This window comes from Juglans regia, chromosome 11 (assembly GCF_001411555.2).
Source record: "Juglans regia cultivar Chandler chromosome 11, Walnut 2.0, whole genome shotgun sequence".
Lineage (NCBI taxonomy): Eukaryota > Viridiplantae > Streptophyta > Magnoliopsida > Fagales > Juglandaceae > Juglans > Juglans regia.
Window position 1 is genome coordinate 5,454,474 of NC_049911.1, and position 25,572 is coordinate 5,480,045.

General features: G+C 36.1%; 2 protein-coding genes across 2 annotated transcripts; one reads left to right on the forward strand and one right to left on the reverse strand.

The window, feature by feature from the left end:
• Positions 1 to 273: 273 nt before the first annotated feature.
• On the reverse strand, positions 274 to 816 carry LOC108984583 (uncharacterized mitochondrial protein AtMg00810-like). The gene has a single exon (XM_018956590.1). The coding sequence runs from the start codon at positions 814 to 816 to the stop codon at positions 274 to 276; it is 543 nt and encodes a 180-aa protein (XP_018812135.1).
• An 11,195-nt stretch (positions 817 to 12,011) lies between these two features.
• Positions 12,012 to 14,514, forward strand: LOC108984582 (probable mannitol dehydrogenase). The gene is made up of 5 exons (XM_035695456.1): positions 12,012 to 12,170; positions 12,719 to 12,835; positions 12,965 to 13,478; positions 13,817 to 13,970; positions 14,080 to 14,514. Exons 1-5 carry the CDS (start codon positions 12,073 to 12,075, stop codon positions 14,286 to 14,288), a joined length of 1,092 nt encoding a protein of 363 aa, XP_035551349.1. The 5' UTR covers positions 12,012 to 12,072; the 3' UTR covers positions 14,289 to 14,514.
• Positions 14,515 to 25,572: the final 11,058 nt, after the last annotated feature.

A 25,572-nucleotide genomic window follows, 5' to 3' on the forward strand; every position in this document is an offset into this window, starting at 1 on the left:
ATGAGCAGTTTTTACTTGTCCTTCGGAGATCTTATCACGAACTACATGGCAGTCAAGTTCGATGTGCTTCGTGCGTTCATGAAATACGGGGTTTGCGGCAATATGCAGAGCAGCTTGATTGTCGCAGTAGAGTGTAGATGGAGTGCCAACGGTAAGGCGTAGATCACTGAGTAAGTAGCGAATCCAAGTGAGTTTGCATACGACGACAGCCATTGCTCTATATTCCGGAAGACCTGGAAATGGTGTTCTTTTTTTTTTTTATTTTATTTTATTTTATTTCCATGAAATCAGAAAGGTCCCAATGAATACACAAAATCCGATGGTGGACCGTCGTGTGTCTGGGCAATTTGCCCAATTGGCGTCGGCATATGCTACAAGCTCCAAATTCAAACTAGCAGGGAGAAAAATACCCTGGCCAAGGGTTCCTTTAATATATTTAAGAACTTTGATCACAGCATCATAATTCAGAATGCGTGGATTTCCCATAAATTGACTTAGCAAGTTGACACTATAACTCAAATCCGGCCTTGTGTTGGTCAAATAAAGTAGTTTGCCAACTAATTTCCGATAGAGTGTAGGGTCATGGAAAAAATTACCTTCATCTTTCTTGAGTTTGTTGTTTGGTTCCATTGGCAATGGGGAGGGTTTTGCTGCAAGGAGGCCTATTTTCGAGAGTACATCCAGTGCATATTTGCGTTTTGCTGCAAGGAGGCCTATTTTCGAGAGTACATCCAGTGCATATTTGCGCTGGCAGATTTGGATCCCTGCTTTGGAACGTCCAATTTCCATTCCAAGAAAATAACGTAATGGTCCCATTTGCTTTTTGCGAAATTTCGTTTCCAAGAAATGTATGACAGCACAGCTTGAGCTGGAATTTGAACTCATGAGGATGATATCATCAACGTACACGAGGAGGGAAAGAAATGAATCATCTGTGTATTTGGTAAATAAGCTGTAATCGGCCTTTGATTGGGTGAAACCGAATTCAGCTAAAGTTGATGCCAGCTTTGTATTCCATTGACGAGAAGCTTGACGAAGGCCATACATGAGCTTTTCTGTAAACGGCAAACTTGTTTGGTTTTGGCTGCATGGTGACCAGGAGGTGGTCGCATGTAAACTTTTTCAGCGAGATCGCCATATAGGAAGGCGTTGTTGATGTTGAGTTGTTGGAGATCCCAACCTTTGATGGCAGCAACTACTAGTAGACATCGAATTGAAACTAATTTAGCAACAGGGGTGAATGTATCGTGAAAATCAATACCTTCACGTTGGGTGAATCCCTTTGCAACTAGTCGCACCTTAGCATGTTCGATTTTGCTGTCAGCCTGGAATTTGTACTTGTAAATCCACTTGCAGTCAATCGGTGTCTTGCCTGGAGGGAGATCAATGATGGTCTAGGTCTCATTGAGCTCAAGTGCAGTGAGCTCTTGGTTCATTGCCTCACCCCAAATGGGTTGTTGGATGGCTTGACTAAATGAGGTGGGTTCGAAATGGAGGGAAACAGAGGTGGTAAAGGCACGAAATGAAGGTGAGAGGGAGGCATAAGACAAAATAGAGGAGATGGGAAAGAGAACTTTACCTGAGAGAGCATGTGATTAAGGACGCGTCATCATGGATGCCGAATGGTGTACAGTAGGTGTGGATGCTTGTTGGTAATGATTGTCACAGAGGTAAGCCGGGGCTTTGTAAGTGCGTGTGGTTCGGCGAGATTGAGGGAGTGTTGAGGTAGGTTCATCTATTTGGTGAGTAGACGAGGTGGAGTAAGAGGTAATGAAAGTGAATTGTCGGTGGAGTTGGATTTGTCATTCTGAGTGGTGGGAAATGAGGCCATGTTTTCGTTGGTTTGGGTATTGGGAGGTGAAGCTATGTGTTCGTTGGAATGAGTGGGTGGGTTGAGGAAATTGAAAGGAATATAAGAGGTGTCCGTAAATGGAGATGAAATGGTTTCGGTGGGGAGAGGTGTTTGATGTTTGAGTGGAAAAATTTATTCATGGAATATTATGTCTCGAGAGATAAAAATTTGTTTGATGGTGAGGTCAAGTAGTTTATTTCTTTTGACACCGTATGGGTATCCAAGGAAGAGGCATTTTTTGGTGCAAGGGTCGAATTTATTTCGGGAATGTGATAGGGTAGAGGCAAAACACAAGCACCCGAATTCTTTAAGATGTGAGTAAGAAGGCTTGGTTTGATAGAGGGCTTCAAATGGTGTTTTGTTGCTAAGGATTGGTTTTGGTGTTCTATTGATTAGATAGATTGCGGTGGTGATAAAGTGAAACCAATATTGGAGGGGTAAACCGGATAGGAATTTGAGTGTGCGTGCCACATTGAGGATGTGTTGGTGCTTGCGTTCGGCAAGGGCATTTTGTTGAGGTGTGGCAACGCATGTTAATTGGTGGATGACGCCTTTGGAATTATAGAAATGTGGCATGTAAAATTCGGCGCCATTATTGGATTGAAGAATTTTAATTTGGCTGCTGAATTAGGTCTCAGTGAGTGAAAAAAAAATTGATTAGAGAGGTTCAAGCTTCAGCTTTATTTTTAAGAAGATAAATCCAAGTGCATCTTGTGAATTGATCCACAAGGGTGAGAAAATATTTTGCACCATTGTAAGCTTGTGTGGAGTTGGGTCCCCAAATGTCAACCGAAACCACATCAAATGGTTTGGTGGCTTTGGATTCTAATTCGGGTTAATGAATTTTGTGTTGTTTTGCTAGTGGACAAACAGCACAGGGAAGCTGAGAATGATCTGAGCATTTGAAATCAAGATTAACATCATGTAATATATGCTTAGTCATGGAACTATGTCCAAGCCTATAATGCCATAACATAAACTGATTAATCTTAGAAGTTGAGGTATGATTGACAGATATTGAAGGAAATAAACTGTGGAAAAACGATTGCAAGAGAGAAGGCTCTAGTCTAGACAATTGCAGGTGATACAAGCCGTTACGCACCATCCTCACTCCAATCGTCATCCAAGATGAAAGGCCCTAAATATAGCAAGAATTAGAGGAAAAAATTAGACAACAATTAGAATGTTGGGTTAAGGTTTGGAAGAGATCAAATTGAAGGTAAAAGCAGGAACACATAAAACATGGCGAATGATTAAATGAGGCGTTAAATGGACATCACCAACGTGAGAAGCAGTAGTAGTGGATCTGTTTGGTAGCTCGATGATGCGAGATGTTGGAGTGATATTGTGTGTGAAGAATTTGGGGGTACAGATCATGTGATCTGAAGTACTGGTGTCTATGATCCAAGGTGTTTGAGTTGTCGTGTTGCAAGGTATTGTGTGTGTATAAAGGGAGGAAGAAATACCAGACACGGGAGGGGAGTTGGTACTGACGTTGTTCACAGTAGGAGTGTTTACATTGCTGCAATTAGGATTTAGCAAGGCAATGAGCTGCGAGTACTGCTCTGAAGTGAGAGATGAACCATGGTTAATTTCTTCCTGCACAAGAGAGGATTGATTAGCATTAGATTTGTATTTTGAATTGTTCTTGTGTCCTGGAGGAAACCCATTCAACTTGTAGCATTTTTTTCGTGTGTATCCAGGTATGTGACAATGGGAGCAGATTGGTAAGTTGGGATTCGCCTTGAAACAATGCTCCAATGAATGTCCAGGAATATTGCAGTGGGAGCAGAATAGTCGTTCACGGCGTGAGTTTCGAAGTTCTGAGGTCTTGGTGGCCCTGGCAAGTGGAGTTGGAACAGAGTGCAGTTGTATCGGCATGTGCAATGCTCGATCTAAGGTTTGAGCTAACCGAATGTTGTATCCATGCTATAATCATGTCATTGCAGCACTCCCATGGAGTATAGAGAGGATCGAAAGTGTTTGGTGGCCTGGTGATGGTTCCATCGATGAATCCAAGCTTGTTTTTGATGTTGAGAGCGCGGCGCATCGTTCTCGCCCATGTGACATAGCTTTCGCTAGTCAGCAGATCAGGGACTAAGGAAGAAGAAGCACCTTCGCCTGGTTGGATAAAAAGTGGGCTAGCAAGATTTTGGGGGTTATTTTGAGCTCGGGATGTCATGTTGGCGTCAGAATCTTCGGTCATTGCTCTGGTACCATATTAAGAATGATGCAGAAGCAAGAGGAAGGTGCAGAAGCAAGGAGGAAGATGATGCAATTGACTCGTACACATGCAGACGGAATGCAAATAACAAAATGCATAGGCGCACAACAGAGACGCACTCAGTGGCTAGGAGAATAATTCCATGTGTATATCTGTCATGTACAATGACTAGTTATAGTTATATAGAATTGAAAAATGAAATATTAAATAAACAATGTGTATTTACAGTTCATCAAATAAGTTTAATTTCTTCATGCTTCATCAATCTGGTGGTCTTGTATGTGTTTGACAATATTCCTCTTGTAACTTCAATAACTTATGCTTGTAAAGGAAAGAAGCTCGGACACGTGATACAGTGCGCATAAGAAAAGGGGGTTTTTGTGACTAATTTATTGCGACCAAAAGACTTTTCGCAATCAATTTTAGTTGCAAATAGTCATTTCGCTGGAATTAACTGCTCGCAAATAAACAATTTTCTTGTATGCTATAGAAGTAAATGATAATTGGATGTACGTATAGTCGATCGACACTCCCAAATTTATTCCTTTCCATTTATTTAATTTTTACAACTTTCAAAACGCCTACATGCTGTAAGAAGTAGCAGTTGAAGCCATGCATGGAAGAAATGGGTCATGAATTCAATAATTATAAACTCAAATATATACATATATATTAATAGAAATATTTTGTACAGTCTTAGGGTGTATAAGCTCAGCACACGCACTCCCTTTAAAAAAATAACTAAATTTGGGATTCACATAAAAAACGATAGGTCCTACTATTAATATTTATCTCAAATATTCTTTGAAGCAGACAAGTAATAATGTTATCGTGACGATCATATTACTGGAGTTGATGTCATTGAAGCTACATTATAAGTGTATTAAGTATATCAAGGAAAAAGCATGCAATGTTTTTCAAAGTAGCTCCCTAAATCAGGATGTACTTCACAATTAAAATATTTTCTGCTCAAACGAACCGATCCATAACAAACAAAAATTTCAACAACCGCATAACAAATTAAAATAAGATGAGGGACTTCGATCATATATAATATATGTCAATTAGAGGAAAAGTTCTAACTCAATTACCCCTGAAAGATTCTTCATGTTACGATCAATATTAACATATGAAAGATGAGGCCTCATATATAATTGTGGTAGGTTGTTTTGACATGAGTAATGCTAGATACAGTTTTAAGTTATACAAATTTAGTGTATTCTATTTAAAAAAAAATAGAGTCTATCATTAAAAAAATAATTTTTTAAGATTAATCTCAAATTTACCAACTTTTTAAAAAGAGGCTTACACACCTAAAACTATAAATATCATACATTTGTCACTTTGATAGCGGTCAATACAATCAATTGCTAATTATTATAAGTATGTTGGTGTCATTATTTTGTTTTTTTATTTAAAGTAGTTGGTGTCACCAATTTACTAATAATTATTATACACATGTGATTATTGTAGTAAATGTAAGTCCTTGATTAAAGAACAGGAAACTTTCCTTCCACAATATATGATATTATTCTCTAGCTAGCTAGTATATAATGCTAACCTCATGACCTGTATACATTGAATATTCTATACTAACTACTCTTCTTTTTTTAATGGAAAAAGGTGATGCTTTGGAATCTGAACAAATCTCGTGTAAAGAAGAAGCTGTACAACTGTATTGCATTAATTGGTTTAGTTAAAGGAGAAAACTACTTTGTCCTCTCAAGCTTACAGATTAATTTGACCACTTACTAAATTTTTTTTTTTATTCAGTAATTTAAAGTGTATTGAAATATTTTTTAAACATTTAAATATATTAAAAAATATGAAAAGAAAAAAGAAATAAAAAACTAAAGAGCAGTAAGCTTGAACAGGCTACATTGGATGGCAGAGTAGCCCGAGTCTTAGCCCAATGCTAGTTAAATGTAAATATTGATGAAGACGTCTAAAAACTACTCTACATTGACTTAGCCATAGATCAATTAATTAAGATGGAGTTTCGCTACAGATGCTCAACAAATATGTAAGGAAATATTGTCGATTTAGGAAAATAATTTTTAATTCTTAGTTTCTCATTTTCCCCCAATTGTGAAGCCCAGCCCCAAGTCCAATATTTTAGTTTACTATCTTTTGTCATTGTAGACCTGGCCCTAGGAAGTCCAAACTAGGACCTAAAACATAGCCCCTTACCCCGTACGACGACGTTTTGGCTTAAAGGGGTTAAAACCCTAAGTTCTTCCTTCTTCATATTTCCTTTCCTTCCTCCTCTACTAGAGTCGAACTGTAACACCCATTCTCATAGGCTAGAAGCATTACGTATTTTTTATAAAAATAAATCCAGGAAAGGATCTCAAATATCATAAATGAAATTAGAAATTTATTTTGTAGAAAAAGGTCTAATAAAATGTCTTCAAAAAATATTAAATGAATAAACTGAATAAATTCATATCATAAAATCATGTTTTATTTTAGAAAGTCTAAAACTAAAATTAACTGCTCCTTCTATTCTTGGCCTGCATGCTCGTATTCATATCCTCACCTGAGTGGTTAAAAACATGAAAACAAACTAAAATGAGTTAAAGATTCAGTAAGAAATCCATCACAATGTAAACATAATAAATATAAGGTTTTCACAAAAATTTTCATGCTGAGAGTTTAAAATTAATGATTGTTCATACTGATGTTTATGCTATGTATTTCTGATTTAACTGAATTAACTGACTGATCTATCTGATTTAACTGATTTATTTGACTGGCCAACACACTTAACCCTATGTGTGAGGTTGTACACAGGTCCCACATCCCGCGGCCGCAAGGGGAGCCGCTGATAGTATTCTGGCATACTATGGTGGACCACGCTTGAGCCTGTGGCTTGCACATCCACCCTAAAACTGAACTGCATTGGTACCATGCATCTGACTGGGCATCTGATTAACTGATCTAATTTTATCTTGCACTTGAAATTAAGATAGCTTACGTGTTTTATACACATGAGATGCATAACATAATACATACATAATTATAATTTCTGAATTTAAACATGATGTGGAATGACATGATCGTATGCTATGTTGGATGACATGTTTGCATATGACATGAGTGGTGCATAAATAATGGCTGTCAATGAACTGGCTTGAATAATACTTATAAATAAGTTGAACTATGATGATCCTAATTTGTGATCAAAATTACTTACCTCGCTGCGCTTCTTCTTGAATATCACTTCGTAACTCGACACCTATACGCAATAATAACTATCACTAAATTTGTTTGGGAACAATATGTACTAATATCCTACTAAATTAAATTCGCATCGTAAAACATAATCAAATAAATATTATGTTTATCACAAAACCAATGAATACTGATATCTTAAATTATTTACAATACTAATAGCATATTCTCACTTTCAAAATATAACTTAGTATAATACTTTAAGATATGATCAAGTTTATTAAAATAAGTAATAAAAACCTCAATTCTTAAAATAGGTTTCCTTTCTTAACAAAATTATTAAATCTTATAAGAAACTAATAAATATTAATATTGTTTAATATGCTTAACATAATAATTTATTAAAATTCTACTAAATAGACAAAAGAATATTAACAAAATATTAGGCTCAATAATATATTTTAAAACATATTTCAAATTCTTTCAACACTTTCTTATAAGATGAGCATTTGACTAATATATTTATTTAATTAAAAACTTGTGTTTAAAATCATCAGCCTAGTCTTAATTGAGAAAACAATCCATTTAAAAATAACTAGAATAATTTCTGTAAAAGTGTAACCTGGCCCATATTACTTTTAAAACATAAATCCATTTGAAAATAAGCCCAGCATACTTGTCTCAGGAAAAGCACTGGCCGAATGGGCTTAGGGCCCAAAGGCCCGTTATGAAACAAACAATCTAGAGATTTAGAATTCACGGAAACAAAACAAAAAGAAACAAGCCGTGCGATAATAGAGGAACTCACCGAGAGAGGGAGAAGGCCACTGCGATGGTGGTCTGGGTTGCTAGCGAGGGTCACAACGGCGCAATCGGAGACTCCTCTGAGTATGGTTGTGCGATGCAGAGAGAGTGGGAGAGAGAGTGAGGATTTGTTGAGCCGAAAAGTAACCGAGAATGAGAGAGAGAGAACCGTAAAACCGAAAAGCTAAGGAGAGAAACTAGTGGTCGACGGCGGTGGGCTTACTGGAAGGGAGTGGGCTTGATGGGGCTGCGCTGGTAGGTGGTTTCTGTGGCCGAGGAGAGGGTAGACTGCTGCGGTGGCTACTGGACAGAGTAAAAGGCTTATGCACAAGTGAGTTTCTTCGTATTTTTGTGTGTTTAAAACGGAGATTTTTTTAGGAAATTTACCTATATACCCTAAATCCATGACTAGTATGTTACACGAACACTTGCTCTTCATCCTTCCCAGTAGTTGCCTTCTACCCCACTTCTTCGGCACCACTGCATCGCCGCCACACCAACCTCGTCGTTGCTAGTAGTCCATCGATATCTCTGTTCCTAGGTCCCTTTTGTTTTTGCTTCTCTTTGTCTCTCAGCCATCTTCCCTCTCAGCTGTAGCCGCACCCCACACCATTATCATTGGAGATGTCTCAGGCAGCCACCTGTAAGGCTTCGTCCTTCTCTCTCTATCACCTCCTAACTTTTGCTTGATTCCCTGTCGCAGTGTTGTTCCAACAACTGCCCCATTGCTGTCTTCATCGTTATGACGGGCCGCCCCTGCTCATCACTGATCAACCTCAAGGCCCAACAAATGTCTCCATCTCAGTGATGCCATTCTTCCCATATATCTCTCTCCCTCTCACCCTCTATCCCTTAGTTAAGGCGTCGCAACTGTGAATCGCCACCCTCCGCTACTCATTGAAGGTAGTCCGACCACCCCCATCCCTCCAGTTCCAACTCGGCCTCTCCCCTCTCAGATCTTCCCCAATATCGAAACCATATTTCTCTCTCTCTCTCTCTAAGGGTTTTACTTACCGTCGCCAACCAACACCAACCACTGGTAGTCCCCCTTTTCATCCCTTGAGTTCATCATATCCGCCACCAACAACTTTTCACATGTTGAGTCTCGGTTACCCTAAAAACCACCATTATTCACTGTGCCCCGCCATCGCTGCAGCCGTACTTTGTCCCTCTTGACGCTACCATAATAAACTATGTGCCAGTCTGTTTTCATATTAATTTTTAGGCATCGTCAGTTTTAACTAACTGTTTTCTATCTCGCAGTGACTTGCATGCACACACGAGATACCTTAGATAGCGTGCTCAATCATCCAAGATTGCCTTTCACATTGTAAGTAAAACCCTAGGCTGACCCTTGGAATACTGACATTGGAAAATTGTTTAACTGTGTTGTTACAGTTTGGTTGTGTTGGAATTATTGGCCGAGGGTCGGGTAAAGTATTGGGAATTGCATGTAGTTATGATTTGTGAATCTGTGTGTTGTTCGATCATTGGTTAATGTATTATTGCCATGTCATCCAGTATCTGTTTGTTCACGCATCTGCGTTATTAATTATTGTTATTTACCTTTATTGTATTAATTGTGCTTTGATCCATGTATGTGCTGTGATTAATTTATCAATTGTGCTATGTTCTCTGGTTGTGCTGTGAAACTGATAAATTGTGTTAGTTTTATTTATTCAAAACTTGTTTTGTGGGTGGGTGCCTATCACGACCCCAAGCCGAGATGGGGCATTATGTCGGTGGAACTCTTCTAGTCACTCGAGAGCATGTCAATTTAAGTGACGTCTACAGGATTGTCGCTGGTTAACAACGGGCTTGGATGAGACAATAAAGCTCTGAGGCCGACACCGTAGCCTTTTGCTGGCAGAGGCTAAAGGATACTTCATCACAGACACCATGCTCATTATCCGTGATGTGACAAAGGGAGCTAGAGTGTGCACATGGTCCCTTGGGGAGAGCATGGTGCATGCTGTTATTAAATGGATATGTGGATTTCTGAATATGTGGTTTTGCTAGGACTATTGAGAAGAAAATTGGTTTGGTGCAATTTTGGTAATGCTTAAAGATCTCAATTTTCTCCTTTATTGTGAAATGTGTATAATTTTTCATGTTTGTATTTTTGGGTATCATTCTTTTGGCTTTACTTGTTAAGATTGCGAAATCTCACTTTGGTGTCCCCACCTGCAGTTCCATTCTGCGAAACCGTAGACTTTGATGCAGAGGAAGGTTATGAGCTTGGAGGATCAGCTCCTTTCATTTAGTCGGATGACTATATAAATTTTATATCAGGGATTGGGAGACTAGTGGCTTATGGATTATTTTGTTGGAGTTGTAATTTGAATTTTCTGGTATTCTTAGAATTCATTGATTGCCATTTTTATTTTTTTGCTGCCAATTTACTGTACACATTTATTGAGCATGCGAGCACACACTTATTTTAATGTTATGGAAGGACTGTTTGACCCAAGTGGCCAGCATCTCGACGTCGTGACTCCTGCTAGAATCCAAGTGGGGGTCAAAGGCACCACACCAATGGTCATCATCTTTCTCTATTTGTGAATCCTAGAAAACCTCGAAAATAATAAAAAATAATAATTTAGCCAACCTCATTCCTAATTCAATGTGGGAAGAAATTGATTGAGGTTAGCTAAAGCCACTAGAATGTCATTTTTAACTCAAATTAGGGTACAATCATGCATAAACCAATGTTAATGCTCTCAAGTCAATTATGCATGGCTGCATGGGTTACTTGCACATGGATGAATGTGATCGTTGTGCCTAACCCATTTCCTTTTTCGCAACTACGACTGTCCCGTTAAAGTTGTAGTACTTCGACATACATTGAGGAGATGATCAGGAGCTAGGAGAAACAATATTGCATGTTTGCACTTTGCATGATGTGTTTGAGAGAACTGTCTTGAAGCTAGCATGCAGATTGATTCGGTGTGGCGGCAGCCCGGCCATATGCATGATGTGGTGTTGTTTTCCCATGCTCATTCATATAACCTCCGTACATATGGACATTAAGGAAATGGACAACTCATGTATATTGTATCATTCAATATATAAATATATATTTTAATACTAATATTGCTGCTTATGCTTGGATAGGAAAAAGTCTAGGTCCGACACATGACACAGTGCCAAACAATAGTAAATGATAATTTAATGTAGAGCTTAACTTTATACCCATTATAAATTAAAAAAACTGGTCATGTTGATTTCAATCAATTATACAGTCGACTACATATATATATATATATATATATATATATATATATATATATATAGCCTGTATTGCCATTCTTATTTATATTTAATATTTATGATCTCAAATATTCTTTGTGGGTCAGCTACAAGAAGATTACAATAGCCATTACCTTATCAGTGATGATAGGCTGCCAGCGGCGCCGCCCCCAAGCAAAATTTATTTTTTATTTCATATTTTTTAATATTTTTAAAAAATAAAAAAATATTAATATACTAATAATCACTTCTTTAATTAATAAATAAAAAAATAGATAAATACATGAGTGATAAAAAAAAAATGAGTGGGCCGGCATAGTAGCTCATTTATTTAATCAATAAGTAAAATAAATAAATAAATACATGAGTTATCAAAAAAAAAAAAAAGCAGACATATAACATTATCTTACCTTATTATCGTTAGTTTAACAAAAATGTTGTGTCGTTATAAATTATCTTTCGACTCACTTTTTATTTTTTAAAAATTTTTTATTTAATAATTAAGAAACAATATTTTTAATAATGTTGTAAATTTTATTTTAAAAAAATATATAAATGTATAAAAAAAAAAAAAGTCAAGCCTTCTTGGAAGGTAGCACCGTAGTGCGACTTTACTCTACTTAGCTCACTGAATACGTCACTAGCTCAGCCCCAACTCCTTATGCTCATTGTATATAAGTAGTAGTACTGGTCTCAATATCTCCCCCAAATCATCTCTCTCTCTCTCCCTCTTGTCACTTTTCTGCATTCTACGTGTGTGATAAAAGAAATGGCGAAATCACCAGAGGAAGAGCATCCGGAGAAGGCTTTTGGATGGGCAGCTAGAGATTCTTCTGGCGTCCTCTCGCCTTTCAAATTCTCCAGGAGGTCCTGGTCTTTCTCTTAATTTTATATATCTGCATGTCCTTCAAATCTTGATTGATTCGTTTTCCTTTCCCCTAAGTTTTGATGCTCCAAAACTATAAATTAAGAACAAGAGGAGGAAATATTTATAGATTGTTATGCTATATATATATATATATAAACTTTCATTTTACTTTTTTTTTGCTTTCCTTTCTTGGTGTTTCCTTCTTAAATGGAGAAGGTAATACGTGCGAGTGTTTGATAACATCTATAATTTTTTTAACTAGTTATTTTATTCTTTAGTCATGTTAATTTTTATAATGAAAAGTATAAACTTATTTAAATTTAAAAAGATTTAAGATGTCGTATCAGCTAGCTAGAAAATATAATTTAGTCCTTAGAATTTTGTAGTCCGAAAGGTATTTGGTACGTATAACCTTTTTCAGCGAAAAAGCGAATGCATTATTGCTTATAGGATTCATTACTTCATTAATTTAGTTAAAACGTTGAATATTTCTGAATATTCTTTTTTTTATCACACATAAATTAATGGTTTATGATGGTGTTTGCAGGGCAACCGGAGAGAAGGACATAAGATTCAAAGTTCTTTATTGCGGAGTATGCCACTCGGACCTTCACTTGGCGAAGAGCGAATGGGAGGGCTTTTCCCTCTACCCACTAGTTCCTGGGTATATATCATGTTTCTCAGCATTGACTACAATTTTGTACTTATTCAGCCATCTATAATATTTTCCTCAGCTATAATTTTCTTGTGTAAAGAGATTTAGAAGCCATGGCGTCGGAACTTGTTTTTGCAGGCACGAAATTGTCGGGGTAGTAACAGAAGTGGGGAGCAAGGTGAACAAAGTAAAAGTGGGAGATAAAGTAGGAGTGGGATGCCTTGTTGGTGCATGTCACTCCTGTGATGACTGTAGTAGTGATCTTGAGTCTTACTGCACCAAAATGATACTAACCTACAGTACCATTTACCACGATGGAACAGTAACATATGGAGGCTACTCAGACACAATGATAGCTGATGAGCGCTACGTTGTTCGGTTCCCGGAAAATCTACCACTTGACGCTGGTGCTCCACTGCTGTGTGCAGGAATCACAGTTTATAGTCCCTTGAAATATTATGGTCTTGCCGAGGCAGGTAAGCATATTGGGGTTGTTGGCTTAGGTGGGCTCGGTCATGTTGCTGTTAAATTTGCCAAGGCTTTTGGAGCAAAAGTGACAGTAATTAGTACCTCCCCTAGCAAGAAGGATGAAGCTTTGGAACATCTTGGTGCTGACTCATTTTTAGTTAGCCGTGACCAAGAAGAAATGCAGGTGAATGTTATATAGCGTTTAACTTATTCTTTACTTTGCAATATATATTCTGTTTTTTATGCTCTTCATATACGATTTTGGAAAAAGACGCTCTTGAGTTTGAACAGATCCCCTCAAGTTCGTGTTTGAACTTGCGGGTCTCAAATATAAAAGAGAAAAACATATAAAGTATCTCTTAAAGCATTTGTTACTGTCTACATAGATGTTTTAGACAATGATCAATAAATATTGTAAACTCGCTTCTTGTGTCCATCGTTCTCCGACTTGAGAGGATCTTGATCTATATACTTTTAGTCTAACCTACAGAACCTGACATGAGGCACATTAAATTTGTGTAGGCTGCACAAGGGACATTGGATGGTATAATTGACACAATATCTGCTGTGCATTCCCTTTTACCTTTAATTGGTCTATTGAAGACCCACGGAAAGCTTGTTATGGTAGGTGCACCAGAGAAGCCACTTGAACTGCCTGTCTTTCCTCTGCTTCTAGGTATAACTTCAGCATAATATCTTTCCTAGCCTGCTTTATATGTTGGTATCACTTTTTGGACATTTAATTACAAAATATAAATTTCATTAGATTTGTATATAAATAACAGGAAGGAAGATGGTTGCGGGGAGTGCCACCGGAGGAATGAAGGAGACACAAGAGATGCTGGACTTTGCGGCAAAACACAACATCACGGCAGACGTTGAAGTTATTCCAATGGAGTATGTGAACACTGCATTCGAACGTCTTGTCAAGGGTGATGTTAGATACCGATTTGTCATTGACATTGGGAACACCTTGGCTGCTACGAAGCCTTGAAAACTAGCTCGGTGTCCATAGTTTCTTGTACTGTTCCAGTAATTTGTTTTATCTCTACGTGAACCTGCTAGCTCTTTGCTGATCTATTGTCGTTTTCTTGAATAAAAAGGTTTGAGTTTTTATCTAAATTAAATATTTTGGAGGGGTTTAATCCTATATATACAATCATAACTATGTCCTGTTACTATATTTTTGAGGGGTTTAATCCTATATATTGTTTCAGACATTCTTGCTAATTATAGTCCTTGATTAAGAATGAGCTTTGTAACGCCCTGTCCCTGAGGGTCCGGAGAGTTAATTTATATTACCTGATAATCAACTCCAATATTGCTAATACTCTTCCAAAAGCTTCAAATCAAATGTAAACACTTTCAATTTAATTAACCACACATACTCGTATATAAAATCATCAATACAGTAATCCCAAAAATTACCAACTTCTCTACATGTCACTTAAACTCACATTTCAACAATATAATTATAAAAAATCACCAATACTCATAAAAAACTTTTTATTCTTAATCCACTATTTTTAAGCCATCTCACCCAATTCTTCATAGTCCTGATCCTCAGCTGAAATATCCAAAAATCATCTGAAAATATTGGAGATAAGAGGGGGGTGAGTTATCAACAACTTAGTAAACAGAGAACATATACAAGTATGCAAACATGAGCATTTACAGTTTTCAGAATGCAGAACAAAACACTTTACTTTCAGAATGCAAAATCAGAATATGTTATCAAACATATCAGAGCGAAAGTTCAAAAATATTCTTATTCAAATTTTTTTGACATGGCATAACTGACCACCATCGTACCAGAACATCATATCATATCAGAGGCCATGTTTAACCCCCGTGGTAGGGTTGTGCAAACCCTGGTAAATAAGCGAGCAGAAACAGAATGTGAATCTTCCCCTTATTCATTCTCGGAGCCCCGAGTGTGCACACAGGAAAGACCACAAAAAAACCACTTTGTTTCCGACGTGGGTGCACCAAAAAGGTAACAGTTAGTACCAACCCTAACAGAAGCCACTATTAGCACCCGTTGTAGGTCAAATAGGTCACCATCCACAAACCACATCCCTATTCAGAATGTCATGCCAAAAGTTTTAAGAAATTATACCATATCAAAGTATATAACATTTTCAGAACAGAACAGAGTTTTCAGAAATCACAAAACATAATTTTATGCAGAAACTTTCATATTCACTCTCTTTTGCACAGTTCAGATGTAAAATGTAAAATAGCTCATGTCTACACCAGTCATGCCAGAAAATACTTTATTCTTAAACAGAATCTCATGAGTAATGCAGAACAAATAACTGAGATAGTTCAAATATATTTTCATAACAAAACATGCTTATTTTCAAAAATTAACTTCAGTCCATTTTATTTTTATGCAAATTTAGCAAAGGAACCCCGCTTACCTGGACGACTTAGTTTTTCAGAATTTTCCTAAAAAATGTCGAGTCGACTATAAATCGTCACCTATAAAAATAATCACATAATTTCCGTAAATTTTCAATCAATCACGGATTTCGATATTTAAGCCTAAGCTTCTAAAATAATCTATTTTAATTCTTCAAAACTTAAAACTCTCATAATCCCAAAATATATCATCACTTCCTAAAAATCACCAATATCCACCATGACCAACGTCAAATTCAAAACACCAATATTTAAACCCGAAACAGCCAACAAATCTCATAGCATAAACCAATCACAAAAACAACTCCATCATCCAATCCAACCGACCCCCTTACTCATCGGACTTAGTCCGGCACAACCAACCAATTAACAGTAAATATAAGTTAGTGCGAAAATACATTTAAATCTCAAAAGTTCTTTAAGAAAATACTTACAATGCTATAATATAATTTTTGAAAGATCACGGAGGTGCTAGAAGTGGTGGCACATCAACGGAATAGTGCAAAACGCACTGTGGCCGTGGATCTCAAAACCCACTTTTGAACGGGGACAAACCAAGACCCAAGATTGATATGGAAGGGCTTAGGGATGTTGGTAAAGCTAGTGGTGGTGGTGGTTGGACATGGGTGGCGGCGTAGAGGGCGGTTTAAGGCCAAAATGTTCAAAATGGAAATGTTGATGGTGGGGCTTCGTTGGTGGTAGATCGACGCTGGGGTTGAGTGCATTGGGTTGCTAGGAGGTCGAGGATGAAGTGGTGAAGAAATGATAGCCGGTGGTGACGCGACGGCAGCGCGCGAGCACAAGGAACACCGCGGCTTAGTGTTACGCGTGGGGGCAAACGGTGACGCGGGAGGAGCTGAGATTGGAGGGAGGTGGTCACCGGAGGGTGGGGAAGGCCGTGGGCTGGGTAGTGTCGCCGGACGGAGGCGCACGGCGGCGGGCTGGGAGAGGAAGGAAAACGGACTGGGAGAGGGAGAGAGGGATGTCGCGCGTGGGAGGAAACAACGGTTCTGGAAGAAAAGAAAGAAGAAAAATAGGAAAAAGAAAAAGAAAGAGGAAAAAGAAAAAAAATAGAGGAAAATGAATGAAGTCTAATCCTCACAACTTGGGTCACAAAATTCCAACGAAAATTATTTCAAAACAACACTTTAAATAAAATTAATTTAAACACAGTAACTAAGTAAAATAAAATAATTAAATCCGACAATATAATAATTTTAAAACCCACAAACAACTAATTTAAATTAAGAGAAATTTAAATGCAAAATAATAATTAATATTAATAAAGCATAACAAAATAATTTTCACAACTTAAAAAAAATCATAAAACAAACCAACGAGAAATCTAATAAATTTTAAAAGAAGAAAACTAATATTTTAATTAATTAAAATAATCATTCAATTAAAATATCCTAAAATACGGGGTATCACATCCTCCCCCGTTAAATAAAATTTCGTCCTCGAAATTTACAAGATCAAACATCAATGCTAAGGTAGTTACAAGATACAACTCAGATCACGCTTAAGAAAATCACACCATCAAAAACTCCTAAACATGCATGAGTAATGTTCTCTCAAGTCTACTCCTATAGGCGATTCCATCATACTCATATTAGTCCCCTAGTGGCACATCACGTCCAGTATTCCTAGGGTGGCTATGATATCCAAAAACTCATTTTCCACAATAGCCTTAATACAACACCCAATGAATCCCAATGATTAATAACTTTATTCGATAATCTATATTAACCTCAATCGACTCCTATGGTATAACTTCCAAACCTTCATTGTATTTTACCTTTGGTGACCTAATGGTCACTTCCAAAGTTAACTATCAATAACATAATTAGTACAACTGAGTGATTAATCTCCAACTATAAGTATCGTCTCAAAAATTCACGTCACCACCAATTCCTCAAAATCAGCACAAAATTTGAATTTCTAATTACAACCAAAATATCACGCTCCTGCTGTGCACTTTGATAATTTGCTACATGCATAAAATTTATGTCCTCACACAAACAACACCATCGAGTACCAGGTGGTTCCATACCTACTAACCAGAAAACTTTTATTACATTTTGGTAGAAAAATACTTGATCTCTCAAAACCATGAATTATTACACTTTTTCCTCAAAATCACCAAGAATGCCTTTCTGAATCTACACCAACTATCATCCTTAAATTTGATATGGATCAAATCCTAAAACCTACCATTATAACCCCGAACTAATAACAATCATCATCCAAACTAGATCAATACCTTCAATCCCCAAAGATAATCTCCTTGAAAATCCCGATATCAATAACTCAACTCTAATCAACCCCATTTTAATGGTCACAAACTAATCAGTCTCCAAAATAAGTCAAGCTAGCACACCAAGCCTGTGAAATTAAAAACTTAAATCTTAGTACAAATCAGTCCTTCAAAACTGAAATTCTAAAACCTTAAATTATATAAGAATCATTTTCTGAAATTTGTAAGGTCGATGAACTTATATCCAACAATAAAACAATCGACTCCCGAAGCTTTCAAAATCTAAAATATTAAATGATAACAAATCATTTCCTAAAGTCTACAAAACCTTAAACCCTTGGTGAACTTCCCGTAAATCTATCCTTAAAGTTTGTTGAACTTACAACCTCCTATTCTAAAGTCTCGTGTCATACATCCACGAAATCAAAAACCTTAAATATCCTACTCCCCAAATAGATCACCCTGACCATGCCGTTCCTTTCAAATCTTGATATTATAAAAGCAAACCAAGTCGTACCATTTTCCTACACTAAATATAACAATAGCATTCTCAGTCGTACCATTTTCCTACCATAACTTAATCCTTAACCTACTTTTTAACTTTGAACGAAACGAACAAAATAAAATAAACTTAATAAATAAAATAACATAATTTCAATTCAAATAAAATAAAATCAAACAAAATGAAATAAACTCAATTTAAATATAAAATAATAATAATAGTCCTTCCTACCATCTAACCAACTCATATAGTCCTTCCTACCATCTAATATTGTAATCCTGACATCGCTCAAAACCCACTTTTGAACGGGGAAAAACCAAGACCTGAGATTGATTGGGAAGAGCTTAGGGATGTCGGTGAAGCTAGTGGTGGTGGTGGTTGGGCATGGGTGGCGGCGTAGAGGGCGGTTTAAGGCCAAAATGTTCAAAACGAAAATGTTGATGGTGGGGCTTCACCGGTGGTAGATCGGCGCTGGGGTTGAGTGCATTGGGTTGCTAGGAGGTCGAGGATGAAGTGGTAAATAAATGGTAGCCGACGGCGGCACGACGGCGGCGCGCGAGCACAAGGAACGCCGTAGCTTAGTGTTGCGCGTGGGGGCAAACGGCGACGCGGGAGGAGCTGAGATTGGAGGGAGGTGGTCGCTGGAGGGTGGGGAAGGCCGTGGGCTTGGTGGTGTCGCCGGACGGATGTGCACGGCGGCGGGTTGGGGGAGGAAGGAAAATGCACGGGGAGAGGGAGAGAGAGACGTCGCGCGCGGGAGGAAACAGTGGTTCCGGAAGAAAAAGAAAGAAAAAGAAAGAAGAAAAAGTGGAAAAAGAAAAAGAAAGAGGAAAAAGAAAAAACATAGAAAGAAAGGAATGAGGTCTAATCCTCACAATTTGGGTCACAAAATTCCAACAAAAATTATTTCAAAACAACAGTTTAAGTAAAATTAATTTAAACATAGTGACTAAGTAAAATAAAATAATTAAATCTCACAATATAATAATTTTAAAACCCACAAACAACTAATTTAAATTATGAGAAATTTAAATGCAAAATAATAATTAATATTAATAAAGCATAACAAAATAATTTTCACAACTTAAAAAAAAATCATAAAATAAACCAACGAAAAATCTAATAAATTTTAAAACAAGAGAACTAATATTTAAATTAATTAAAGTAATCATTCAATTAAAATATACTAAAATATGGTGTATCACAAGCTGCCTCCATCCAGGTAATGTTTGAGCCGAATTGAAATCATTAATTTCTCCGACGTTAGGATGATCTTCTTCGACTAGGAATTTAAGATGTCTTCCTCGCTTATACTAAAATTATGCCGATCTTCCGTATGAAAATACTCCATTAATATCATTAATTCAGAATTTGAACGCACACCTTTCGATCTTTATGTTGCAATGTTAATTAAGATTATCAAACACCCAAATGCATGGAATTCCTCCATATCAACATCATCCACTTATGTATGAAGTGTTACTATATATATATAAATCACTACAACACAATTGCTTTTTAGTGACGGTTGGGAAATTGTGACAGTCCCTAGACCGTCACTAAAAGGCATTTTCTGTGACAGTTTTTGGAAACCGTCACTAAAGATAGAATGAGATTTTTTTACATTCGAACGTATGGGAAATATGCGTTCGAACGTCACATATACGTTCGAACGTTATGTCTGTTTACGTTGGAACGTAAAATGTTTTGGCGCAACCGTTCGAATGTTATTAATTTTACGTTCGAACGTAAAATGTTTGCACCAATGTTCGAACGTTAAGTAATAACATTCGAACGTTCATTGTAAATTTAAATTAAATGACTTTAATTTAAAAATTATGTATTTTTATTGTGCATAATTTGTGAACAAGTCTAAAAAATTGAATTGTATATATTTATATATACACACTTTGTAATATATAAATATATATTATTGATTTATATATATTTGAAATGCAGTGATTTAGTATTAAAGTTGAAAACTATAACATCAAAGAAGATTAAAAATTGAAATGAAAAAACGATAAAAATATTCCATAATATTTTTCGTTACAAATATTAAAAATAAAATACAAAAATTGATAGAACGTAGTAAACAACAGTCAGATGATAACGTTATCCGCAAAAGTCGAACTCCGTACTTCCTCAGTCAAGGTATCAACCTTGTCGTTGAGGATAGTTACACGATGGGTGAGTTCGGCAACAGACGCCGATATAGCCTCGAGCGATCGATCGATCTTATGATCAATATGCGCAGTCAGCTGTGAGATGACCGCATCAACCCAAGCAGGCCGCACATCTCCTGCAGATGTACTCGGCGTATGCTGACTACTACTCCCGACATGACCTGGCTCAGGCTGCGTCGGAGGAACTAGATCCTCTACAGGGGGTGGCTGACGTCCCCTCGCCTGTCCAATGCTACGCCGATGCGTGGTCATGTCGAGGGGGCTCATCTGATCTTTGACCCGCTCCTCTGGCTGGGTCGGCACTCCCCGTGCAAGTAATAGTCGGCTGATGAGGACACCATATGGGAGATTATCCGTGGAGACGATGCTCGCCTCGTAACGGATCCTCTCAAAAATGTGCAGTGGCAAATCTATAGGATCTCCACGTGCCACTCGTATCAAAAATTGTGCCCGAAGCCGACTAAATGTGGTTTTATGAGCCACAGGATCGACATTTGTTGCAACAATAAGGTGCAACATGCGGAAGAAATGCAGCAGATGGTTCTGGTTGAAGGCGTTCTTCCGCTCGATCTGCATGCGATCCCTCCCGGTGAGGATGTAGAAATCCTCGTCTCGGTCATCATCCCGAGCCTCGACGCCAGTATCCTCAGCCTCTGACTGGCCTGCATCATCGGCTGATGCTGGCTCACATCCCCGGCCAGTAGATGATGCAGAAGTGCCTACATCCTCACGGGGTGTTGAGTGTGTAAATGTCTGAGCACCTCGATGAATCCCGATGTGCTCGCCGATGACATCTGCCGATACCTCAATGGAAACACCGCGTACAGTCACGGTGTGAGAGGATGCATCCGGAGGCATGTCACACATCCCCATATAGAATTCTTGAACCATTGAGGGGTATACCTTCCCCCTCAATGTGCAGATATTTCCCCAGCCTCTACTGAGGAAAACATCTCTTAGGTTCGTCTGCTGCCAACAGAGTTCGTCGAACTCATTAATTAAGACCTCTCTCTCTACCATAACAGTACGAGCTCCGATACGGGCAGTGTCCGACGTGGCTCCTTCCCTCCCTCGTTTTCGTGTATGCAGTGGAAGAGCCATATCCTGAAAATAGAAAAGGAAAAAAAAATTATTTAGAATAATGTATTTTTTTGTATTAATTTTAAGATGCTCTGGATTAACGTTCGAACGTTTTATCTTTAACGTTCGAACGTTAAAGATAAAAACGTTCGGACGTTAACTTATACGTTCGCACGTAAAATAATGTAAATAAATTTACGTTCAAACGTAAAACAAATACGTTCGAATGTACAGATGTACGTTCGAACATAAGCAGTAAACAAATACGTTCGAATTTAAGTTCGAACGTATTTGTTTTACGTGTGAACGTAAATATGAACGTCCGAACGTCGAAGCATGAATAATGTAGAAAATCACTACGTTCGGATGTTATAATTAAACGTCCGACCGTATGTGATTTACGTGCGAAAGTAAATATTAACGTTCGAACGTATGTCGTTTAATAATATTCACGTCCGAATGTAAGACGATTAACGTTCGAACGTGGAAGCCGTAACGGCTCGGTAATTTAAACGTCGTACGTTCGAATGTCTTGGTGAAACGTTCGAACGTTTTGACGCAGAATGGCTGAGTCGACTCAGCCATTATTGAAATCTCGAAAATTTCTCTACAAGGGTCTAAATGCCGAAATGTCACCATGTAAATGAAGTATACACTTCAAGAAACATTTCTACGGTGACTATTCGGCCAATGACTGGTCGTGGTGGCCGGAAAATGAAGTTGAAAATCCGGTAATATTTATCCGGTTTTAAACCAAACTCAATCCAAATGTCAATCTAAATCTCAATAAAATACATGTTATTTGCATAAAAGATGAATGCCTACCTTTTAGTGACGGTTGTGGTGGAGTTGACGGCGGCGGTGACGGCGGCGTGGCGGCAAATAACGGAGAAGACGATGGATACGGGCAGGGAAATGCGTTTCGACGTTCGGTTTTGGCCTTATATACATAGAACGTTCGAACGTACTTATTATTACGTTCGAACGTTTGTCAATATAATATATTATATTATAAATGTTTAAGTTATATATTAGGATGTTATATAATATTATTGACAATTAGATTATTGGTTTTTTTGTGAGTGCTTCTTATATTTATAAAGTTTAGCAATATATAAAATCCGCTCCGACTCCGACTCCGACTTGTCGGAGCGGAGTCGGATTTTTTTATTATTTTTTTTATCTTTTTTAACTTCATATTTGACCCACTTTTTTTTTAAAAAAAAATTTGTGAGCTTTTAAATTTCAATTTTCTCAACATTACAATCTAAATTAATTAAACTTTTGATTATAACAAGAAATACAACTAAATAAAACAAGTAACATAATAACATGCATTCAAAAATTAAAAAGAAAGTCCTATTGCAATAGAAACGACGCCGTATTGTATAGTAGTATACTAACTAATATAAATCTATTTTATATATTATATATATATGAAAATTTATAAAAAAAAATATATGATATATATTATTATATATGAATATTAAAAAAAAAGCACCGAAATATTAATAATAAACTAATATACTTGATATATATATATATTAAATCTCTAATCTCTTATACTTGATATATATATTAATATATATAAATATTAGTTATACTAATAATTATATTAGTATTAGTTATTATTAATACTATATATTATAGTATTATACTAATAGTGATATTAATACTATATCACTATTATAGTGATTAGTATAACTATATTAGTATTAGTTATAGTGATTTAGTATAACTATATAATATATTAGTATAAGTTATAATACTATAAGTTATAACTGTAGTCTATATTAGTATTAGTATTAGTTATAGCGATTAGCATAACTATATATTAATATTTGCTATAGTGATTTTAATTTAGTATAACTATATAATAGTATTAGTATAAATATTATTATATTACACTAGCTATATCACTGATAGTATTAGTATACTAATGTCTAATACTAATATATCACTATAGTTAATAGTATCACATAGTAATATAGTATTAGTAATTAATACTATAGTGCTTTATATAGTAATTTATATATAGGCTTAAAGTGGTTTACTAATAGTATTAGTATTAGGCCATAAATCTAATTATTATACTAATGTATATTAGAATTACTAATATATTTATCAAAATGAATATGTTGAGAATTTATTAGGTCAAAAAATATAATTAATACAAGATATTGTTATATAAAATTGATATGAATAATACTTTAGTTATTATACATTAGTATTATATGTTATTATAAATTTATAGATTAGTGTTTATCCATTAGTATATGTATTACAATATTACATGTTGATGTTATTATGCATCTTAGTGTTTATAGTATATTATATATACATTAGTATTACATGCTATTATATTTATACATTAGTAATTTAGAACAACATGGTAGTAATATTGTAAATTTTTAGTAGTATGATATTTACATATAGTCATATACTAAACTATTATTAGTAAATTTAGTCTTAATATTATAGTATAAATATATTATTTAACTAGTATAAATATAAGTAATTTAGAAAAACACATATTTTGTGCATAATATATAAATTATATTATGCACAAAATACTATACAATGTAGTATATATATTATACTATAAGTTAAGTATAGTAGGAATCTTACGTTCGAACGTTTGAAGTTAACGTTCGAACGTTAAACTAAGAGGCGGGAATTTTCCCGCTCGATGTTTAATATCTGTGTGATTATTCAGACGTAAGGACGTTTATACTATACGTTCGAACATCAAATCCGTCAACGTTCGAACGTTAGTCAAATTAGTGCGGGAGATTTCCCGCTCAAATATGGTAACACTTTCATGAAATGTACGTTCGGACGTTTAAGTAGTATGTTCGAACGTTTATCCATAAATCTACGAACGTTCGAACGAGAAATTGTGATACATTCGAACATATATGAGGAAAGTGCGGGAACTTTCCCGCTAGATTTCATGTTATATCATAAGAAGGGTACGTTCGAACGTGTATTTTAAACGTCCGAACGTTCTGGGCGGGAATAATTTTAGAATTAACGTTCGGACGTTTAAAGTTAACGTTCGAACGTTTAAACTAATAATTTTAGAACTTAATCAGTACGCGCACGGGAGGATGCCCATTATTTCTTCTTCTCCCGTGCGCGCAACAGAAAGAGAAGAGAGAGAGAGAGAGAGAGAGAGATTTCGACGAGAGAGAGAGAGAGAGAGTTAGAGAGAGAGAGAGAGTTAGAGTGAGAGAGAGTTGAGTTAGAGAGTGAGAGAGAGGTGAGTTTTGGTAAGATAATATTTTTATTTCTTGTCTTTATTTAAATTTTATGATATTTATAGAATGTGTTTTTGTTATAGAATATTTCTAATAAGTTTGTGTTGTATTTTTTTGAAGGATTGCTTGTTTTGGGAAGTTTGAAGATTTTGATTTGTAAGAGGATATTGTGAGTGCTAGGTATATTTCTAAACTTTATCAATATGTTGTTGTGATTTGATGCTTACTCTTTATCATATTGTGATTATTGTTTGTATAGTTTGTAAATAGTTTGTGAGTTATTCTAAATATGTTGTGATATAAATTTGAAATATTGTGTTTATTATTAAAAATATATTGTCATTAGGCTTTGTTAATACATGTTTATTGCTTACTCAAGTTTAGAAATATGTTAATACATGTGGCATGTTATTTTGTGAATATATTGTGAGTTATTGTGAATATGTTGTGATATGGATTTGAAAAATTGTGATAATAATATTTGAAATTAAGTAATAACAAGCATAAAAGTAACTCTTTAAGAATTATAATAATTAAAATTATTGTATAACCATTGAAATTTAAGTATG